This window comes from Phaseolus vulgaris, chromosome 2, assembly GCF_000499845.2.
Source record: "Phaseolus vulgaris cultivar G19833 chromosome 2, P. vulgaris v2.0, whole genome shotgun sequence".
Classification (NCBI taxonomy): Eukaryota; Viridiplantae; Streptophyta; class Magnoliopsida; order Fabales; family Fabaceae; genus Phaseolus; species Phaseolus vulgaris.
The window spans coordinates 37,498,135-37,506,711 of NC_023758.2; the positions used below are offsets into that span (position 1 = coordinate 37,498,135).

Consider the following 8,577-nt stretch of genomic DNA (forward strand, 5'->3'; position numbering starts at 1 on the left):
ACACAAGCAAATTGTGTTGTTTTAGACTCGATTATCAAAGTCTAATTTGTTTATTCAAAATAAAATTAGAAGAATTTTTTTTTTAAAGAAAAGTGGAAACAAAATCTGTAAAAAGGAATTAAAGAACAAAATCTACAAAATTTCAAAAACAAAATCTACAAAACTAGAGAAAATGAATTGGAGAATAAAATCTACAAAATTTCATAAATAAAATCTACAAAAATATGTGAAAAGAATATTGAAAACAAAAATCTATAACGGAATATAAATTTGAAATCTACGAGGAAGAGAAAACTTATAAGAAGACATAACAAAACTCCACACTGGAAGAGACTTTTTAACTTAGCTGCACTATTTTCCTTGGTTTTCTATTTTCTTCTTTGTAAATTTTTTTCGTTTTTCTTCCACATGAAAAACTAAACCTTTTTAGGTTGATTCTCTTGTGATTTCACATTGAATTCTAAGTTTCTATGCAATTTAGTTTTGTTCTTCAATTTATGTAATAGACTACATTGAATAGTTTGGTCTTTTTGAATTTTGATTTCTGCTTATGAATTATTTTTGAACGCTTGTTGATAATTCAATTATATTATTTAATTAGAATTATTGTTTAGTTTGTTTTATTCTAAACAATGTTTTGTTTGCTTACTTCATGAGATAAAAGACTAAAACTTTCACATGTATATGCTTAGATGCGGATGAGAAAGTATATGAATTGATTTAGGGTTTAATGTGTGTTTGGTTAATTCAATTTTATTTTTTTGAAGAGTTCAATGATGGATGAACTGGAGAACCAATTTGTTTCTTAATCACCTTACTCTCATTTTTTATAATTTTTTTTATCTTCAATAACAAAAAATCCCTTGTTTTACTAAATTTACAAATTTATAATTGAATTTGTTGACTTGAAGTTAACTAACTCTAATTTTGTTGACTTTTCATATAATATAGATAGATATACACTCATACTATTTTATTTAATTGAAAACGATAAATGCTTCTTTAGAATTGTATCAAGTATCCATTTGCATTTGCATGTGTCTAAACTATAATACTTATCTAAACAATATTTGAATAAATTAATATATTTATTTATAAATTACAAATATACTTAATTTGTGAAATACCAAAATTGATTAATAATTTATGTCTGGGTTTGATTAATTTGTTTAAAAATAATCATTATCTTCTAATGTTCTTTCATAAGTCTAAAATATGTATTTTTTAAATATAAATTATATTAAAAATATTATTTCTTTTTAACAGTTTAAAAGTATTTTACATTGTGGTCCAATGTATACACTTTTTACACAAATACATTTTTTACGATACCTTAATAAAAATGCTGAAAACGAGGTTTTACATTTACCCTATTTCTTTATCCTCTGTAATGTTAGGGTTTGAAAAGTGGCACTTAATTTGCAGCAACCATGAACACCACCTCAAACTAATGCAGCTTCTCGATACTCAATCCATTATTTCCACCAATAATTAACTTCGCTTAATTCAATTCCATTACAAACATCGGAGCTCCTACACAATTTCATTCCGGTAACTCCCAACTTCATTGATTTATTCTTTTATTTTTTTGGTCGAATTGTCATTAATTTTTTATTCAAATTCTGCGTTCGCTTTATTTCCTCTGAATCTCCACCATTTTGTGGATCTTTATCTTCAATGTGTTTTTGATGTTGTTGTTGCTCAATCACAGGAATGGCTGCGAGACTCGCAATTGTGAGGGGCACCGGAGGGAAAGGGAAATTAGGAAGTGTTTTAGGATTTAGTAGGTTGATTCAATCGGTGCCCCAATCTTCTGCTTTATCTAGGAGCATTGATTTTGGGGTTCAGTCACCACAGCCTGTTTTGCCCGAGTTCAGTTCCCCGAGTTTCTCTTTTGGTGGCTCAATGGAGCTCATGGGTGTCCCAAAACGCAAGGTACCCTGTTCACTTATTTGCCGTTTTGGATTTCCTGTTCTTGTTTGGCATTCTAGAGGTTTTGAATTTTACTGCTGGGAATATCCATAGATAGAGTACAGTGATGTGATTGTAGTGTTTTAAGCAAGAGTGGTGTGAGTGTTATAATTTGTGAACTGTTATTGTTTCGGCTTTGTGTTTTTACATTTTCTTAATGGTTCTGTATATCGTGCAGGTTTCTCCGCATAAAAGAGGAATAAGGAATGGGCCAAAAGCTCTGAAACCTATTCCCGTGATTGTCCTATGCAAGTAAGACTTCATCTGTTATGCATTATTGTTTGCTATTATTTAATATGTTTTGCAAATATCGGGTAATTTCTTGTTATTAGCTATATTAGAGCCTTTGAATGACGGGTACTTAAATGAAATACATATCAGTATAAGACAGTTCAATTTAGGTGTGAAGTAAACTTCTAGTGAACAATTCAGCTCTGCATGGTCATATCTTTCAGTCTATAATATTATAGTTTTAGAATTTCCCACAACCTATAAGGCTCACAACACAACAAAGAAAATACATTTTTCTAAAGCGAAACTACTCTGATGTTTGGAGAGGAATGGAACTTTTTATTTCATTGCATGCCATAGATGTGATCCCCTTCTTGCTCTCATGATATTCCACAATTAATCAACCTGCTAATAAACAGTCTAGAAAACAGAAATGATGGTAAGATCCTGAGGAGTGAGTTACCAGACTTTACTCCTCTATACCATTGTGTTTGGTTTCTTGCTTGCCCAGTTCCTATCCTAGCCTCAAATCTCATTAATTGGGATCTATTATGCAATGCACTTTCAGTTCAATAGGAATTAATCAAGAAATTATATGCTCTAGTTTTGCTTAAAAACTGTATATGAAGTTATCAAATAATTAAATTAGTTTTCATTTCTAATGCTACTCAAACTGTTCACTGAAGTTAGATAGTTGCTGACAATATCAGTCTGTTCCAAATTCTTCTTTATACATCATAAGTTGAAGGACAACTAGTAGTTGAGTTGAGAATCATCACACCCAAGGATTGGTTGACCTTAAGCTAGAGGACATATATGTAAAATATTTAATCGGACTTGGTTTTTCTTTTTCACCATGTGTTGTTGGACAATTGTTCAATTTTTTAGAAACATTAGAAAATAGAGTTTGGGAACTTCGCTTTCAACCTTGCTCTTGAATAGCCTGATCCATGTTCTTGGGCCCTCCTTTTAGCTGATGATTCAGCATTGTCTAAGAAGTTAACATAGAATTTCTCTGAACAAAAGGGAGAAAAGAGAGGCAGGGAAGGGTAAACTTTAAAATTTATTTCCCCATATATCTGCAATGTGCGGATTCCATCATCAACTGCCTGTGCAGTGTTTAAAACGGGTTTGCACTGATAAAATTCAAATGAATTTCTATTGTCTATATGTGACGTGCATAGGTTGGTTTTACTTAGTGTAGGACCATTCTGTACTTTTTGCGAAATGATTAAACTATTAAACTTTTCTATTTTTCCAGTTTAGATGAGTAATTGACCTGACTTCTTCTGTAGGAGCTGTGGTCGTGTTAGGCTTCCACACTTTTTCTGTTGTGGTGGGAAACCAAATCAAGGTAATACCGGTGAACAGAAAGGTAGTCCAAGCTAATCAAGCTGTTTCCGAAGCACCAGATGTTGGTTGATGTTCAGAGCCACCCATAAGTAGGTCCGTTTGGTAGTTATGTTTTATTTCCTTCTTGTTTCTTAAGCAATGCCATTATTGGATCCGAGGTTTTTTGCTTTGAAAGATAAATGGGAGTTGTTGATGGGTAAAATTTATGGATTTTGAAGATGATATTCCACATCCATTTTAGAGTAAGCTGCTATAGTGCTTTAGTATTGATCTAAAGACATTTATTTTTCACCTATAAGGAAACAACGTTCTTTTGAAGATAAGTAGGGGTGATTCCTCATATCTAAACCAGCTAAATAATGTTAATCAATCAGATTTACACTATCATAATTAAGGCTTCTTCTTCCTGCACCCCCACAATTTTCTAAATCCCGAAATTGGCCTTAATCTTTTATTTGAAAAAGGACACCATAGTTACCGGAAATAGGGATCTGGGAGTGTTCTACGGATTCATCAATCCGGAACTAAATATTTTTTTTTTGGATGAGGGGGTGTTCCAGAAGCAATTTTTGCATAAATTATTGATTTCTGGATTGCTGAATCTGGAAGCCTAATCCTGTTATGGATTCGTGGATCTGGAATGCTTTTTTTTGAGTTATGGATTTCTGAATCCGGAATGCATATTTATGTTATGGATTGGAGGATTCGGAATGCTTTTTTTGAATGAGAAAATATTTTAAATTACGGATTAGTGGATCCAAAATTTTATCGAAAGTGCCAATCCAAAATTTTTCCGGATTTCGTAATCCATAATGCAAAAAATAAATTTCAAGTGCATTTTATGGTTTTTTAAAAATAATAAGGACAATTTGGTCTTTGCATAACATTGTGGGGGTGCAGGAAGAAAAATGTAAGGGTGCAAGAAGAAACTGCCCATAAATAGTAAAAGTCCACTAATCTGAATTTACCAGACCAGCGCCGTAAGCTTTACAATTTTAGGCCGAAGGGCCTGTTTTATATTGAGTCCACTCCTGCAAGCAGTGACAACTGTGTCCTTATTCACCTTTTAATGCATAAGTGGAACACCAAACACTTAACAAAAGTCCGCTAATCAGTGATAAAACTCGCAATTATTCGTGAATTTTTTTTGTCTCCATGCACGAACTATTTCGTGCAAATGCATTTGCGAAATTCAGCGTTTTACTTTCTTTTATCAACCCGTTTACCTGAAGAATCACAAAACAACTCGAAAACAATCTATGATTATATTCAGTTGCCTAATCAGCTTCAACCTGGCAAGCAATATTTTTGGCAAAAAAATAAAGGAGATATATGACTATCATCCATAGTGAATTCAAAAATTTGGGTTATGTCTCTTTGCAGATCAGAAATATTTCAGGAAGAGTGTTCAGAAATGTAAAATGGAATGCTGGTGAGTTATTTTTCTAGTGGCTAAAGAAATACTCTTTAAAAATGTCAGTGGTAATAAGCAACAATATAAATGTATGGCCCAACCTTTCCACTAGGAAACAAGGATTTGGGGAAAGGGAAATCAGTATCGAATATCCATGGACAAGTGTGAGCTCTGTATTCCAAAGGATCTAAAAATAAAAGCTGAATTTTTTATAAAGAAAATAGTCATCTAGATGTTCCACTTTTCATGCAGGTATGCCTCCATCATGCAGGTGTTAGCACTTGAGTCTTTGTTTTCGTTTTTGCTCTACTCGTTTGTCCCTGGTCTTTTTAATATACGTGTCCCTGGCAAATTTTTTTACCCCTCCATATCTCATCATTATGCAAGATACTTGAGATTTTGTTGCTAATTGCAAACTCGTAAGTGCTTAAACCCTATTTCCCCCTTTAACTTTTGAGCAATAACTATTTATAGGTTCGGTGTTTCCTTGGCACAAAAGGAAAATACTCTTGTCACCACTGTTCACAAAAGACATTTACCCTACAAAATAAAACATTATATTGTAATAAAGTAATAATTTATTTAGACGTAAGATGAAAGTAATTTACATTTATGATGTCAAAGTATCTCGCACAGAATATGCTGCGCCGTGACAAACGAATAACTTCAACAAACTCATTATAGAATTGCTGTTGCTGCAGATGTAATGGAAGAGAAAATTGAAAACTCAATACACTCGAAACATGCAAAAACAGTCAAAATGAAAAGAAGAAAAAAACCTATGATAATCGATTAGACATTTTCCTATAACCGATTAGCCTCTATTTAATTAATATTTTTGTTTATACAATTAATTATAATGATTTTAATAATTATATTATTAGTATTTATTAGTGTATTCTATTATATATAATAAACTAAAATAAAGAAATTAAATATTTTTTTAATATAAAAGAAATAAATAATATAATATTTTTCAATCACATTTATTATAAAATTTCTAATCAAATTTATGTACTCTCTTTTTTAAATCACACAGTCTCACTTTTTAATTTTTTTTCTTCTTTCCATTCCAGCTCGACAATGATGGTGTTCATGGAACGTCCTAACATGGGGTGATGAAAGAAAGAAATGTGTAATTGGAGCATGTAGGAGATCCCACATGAAAGGCTGTATTTGAAATGAAAGAGCTAGTGTAATGAAATTGGAAGATGAAAGAAGGTAAACGGAAGAGAGGGATTATGTTGAGCATTGTAACTGTGGATTTCGGTTTGTAGCTACTGCAAACGCAATGCTGCAGAATTACGCAAAACTCATCCTCACCCCAACCAAAACACTTCTCCTCAATTTCCATTCAATCCCTAAAACCCTAACCACCGCCGCCTCAGCCCGAGACCAGTACTTCGCCGTCATTCACCATATCTCCAATATCGTGCGCCGCGACTTCTACCTGGAGCGCACCCTCAACAAGCTCCGCATCCACGTCACACCGGAGCTAGTCTTCCGCGTTCTCCGCGCCTGCTCCACCGCCCCCACGCCCTCCCTCCGCTTCTTCAACTGGGCCCGTTCCCACCCCTCCTACACCCCCACCTCCCTCGAGTTCGAACAAATCGTCACCACCCTCGCCCGCGCCAACAACTACCAGACCATGTGGTCCCTCATCCGTCAAGTCACCCTCCACCACCGCCTCTCCCTCTCCCCTGCCGCCGTCGCCACCCTCATCGACGCCTACGGCCACCACCGCCACATCGACCAGGCCGTTGAGGTCTTCAACAAGGCCCCCATCCTCAACTGCCCCCAAACCCTCCCGCTCTACAACGCCCTCCTCAAATCCCTCTGCCACAACCGCCTCTTCCATGGCGCCTACGCCCTCCTCCGCCGCATGCTCCGCAAGGGCCTCCACCCCGACAAAGCCACCTACGCTGTCCTCGTCAACGCCTGGTGTTCCTCCGGCAAACTCCGCGAGGCCAAGCTTTTCCTCAGGGAAATGAGCGAGAAGGGCTTCAACCCTCCCCTTCGCGGCCGCGACCTTCTCGTCGAAGGCCTCCTCAACGCCGGTTACGTTGAATCCGCCAAGGGAATGGTCAGGAAGATGATCAAGGAAGGGATCGTTCCCGATGTTGAAACTTTCAATGCCGTGGTGGAGACAGTGTGCAAGGAAGAGGTTCAGTTTTGCGTTGATCTTTATCACGAGGTTTGTGCTTTAGGGATGGTTCCTGATGTCAACACTTACAAGATTCTCATTCCCGCAGTTTCTAAAAGTGACTTCATTGACGAGGCATTTAGGTTGCTCAATAATTTCGTTGAGGATGGTAACCGTCCCTTTCCTAGCTTGTATGCGCCTGTTATTAAGGCTCTGTGTAGGAGGGGGCAATTTGATGATGCTTTTTGTTTCTTTGGGGATATGAAGGCCAAGGCACACCCTCCTAATCGCCCTCTCTATACCATGTTGATTACCATGTGCGGTCGTGCCGGGAAGTTTGTGGAGGCCGCAAACTACCTCTTTGAAATGACTGAGATGGGGTTGGTCCCCATCTCCCGCTGTTTTGACATGGTTACTGATGGGTTGAAGAATTCTGGCAAGCATGATTTGGCTAGTAGAGTGCAACAGCTTGAAGTTTCTATCCGTGGTGTTTGATGGATCATGTCTTTGCCTCTACCATTATTGCCCATGCTCTGCATCCCTCAAGCTCAAAAATCCTCTACTCGTTGGAATATAGGTCTTAAATCCTTTACTGTCTCTATTCTATCTGTGTTGGGCTGTAGTTCTTATTTAGTTATATTTCACTGTCAATTGTGTTCATAAACTTGATGATTTTTTCCATCATTCATTCATACCTTTAAGAAATTTATTGGTTACATGTCGTACAGTCATGTTGTGGATATAGAATTAAAGCAAAAAAAAAATAGTTTTGTTCAGAAAACACTACTCCTTAAAGATGAATACCTACCCCTGAAATTTTGCTTACAGAAAAAAAAAAATCACATATCACATTAAATTTCATGTATTTAAAATCTCAATTTCTTCAGCATATCTCCATTTTAGTCTACTAATGTTTTCTTATAATTCCAATCCACAGATGTCTTGAGGGGCCTGAAGTGCAGACGCAGACACTATTTGATGTAGTCCTAGCTTGATTCCATGTAGCTCTTGGTGATTTTTGACATCTTGTTGTTTGATGGATGCCTTGCGTGGGTTAAATGGATGAAGAAATTTTAATGGAGAAGATGAATTTGATAGTAAATATAGAGGTTAGGCCAACTCTTAATAAGTTTTAAGTTAGACACAAAACTAGTGCTAACAAAAAGTGAACAAAAAAGACAAGATGTGCACAAATTTAGGTAGCATTTCTTTAATCAATTCTAAGTTAATTTACAGGAGGGTTAACATTTATTTATAATGCTAAGCGCAATCAATGTGCAAATTTTAACTTTAAAAATTCTCTACTCCCATGGTGACAATTGGCTTCTTTAGATAAACTTTTTTCATTTTTTTATCTCTTTTTCTCCTTCTCGATCCCTTTCCCGGTCTTTACCCTATGACCCATCATACCCATATTCAGAGGGGTAACCCTCCCTCTTATGTCATCTTCTAGAATAGGATGTGT

The 8,577-nt window shown here is 35.8% G+C and overlaps 2 protein-coding genes across 2 annotated transcripts; both read left to right on the top strand.

Annotated features, from left to right (window-relative positions):
- Positions 1–1,342: 1,342 nt before the first annotated feature.
- LOC137811839 (uncharacterized) lies at positions 1,343–3,801 on the top strand. The gene is made up of 4 exons (XM_068613695.1): positions 1,343–1,551; positions 1,712–1,935; positions 2,150–2,223; positions 3,498–3,801. The coding sequence occupies exons 2-4, from the start codon at positions 1,714–1,716 to the stop codon at positions 3,589–3,591; spliced, it is 390 nt and encodes a 129-aa protein (XP_068469796.1). The 5' UTR covers positions 1,343–1,551; positions 1,712–1,713; the 3' UTR covers positions 3,592–3,801.
- A 2,210-nt stretch (positions 3,802–6,011) lies between these two features.
- LOC137811841 (pentatricopeptide repeat-containing protein At5g18390, mitochondrial) lies at positions 6,012–8,340 on the top strand. Its single transcript, XM_068613696.1, has 2 exons — positions 6,012–7,689; positions 8,050–8,340. Exon 1 carries the CDS (start codon positions 6,261–6,263, stop codon positions 7,605–7,607), a length of 1,347 nt encoding a protein of 448 aa, XP_068469797.1. The 5' UTR covers positions 6,012–6,260; the 3' UTR covers positions 7,608–7,689; positions 8,050–8,340.
- The last annotated feature ends 237 nt before the right edge of the window (positions 8,341–8,577 follow it).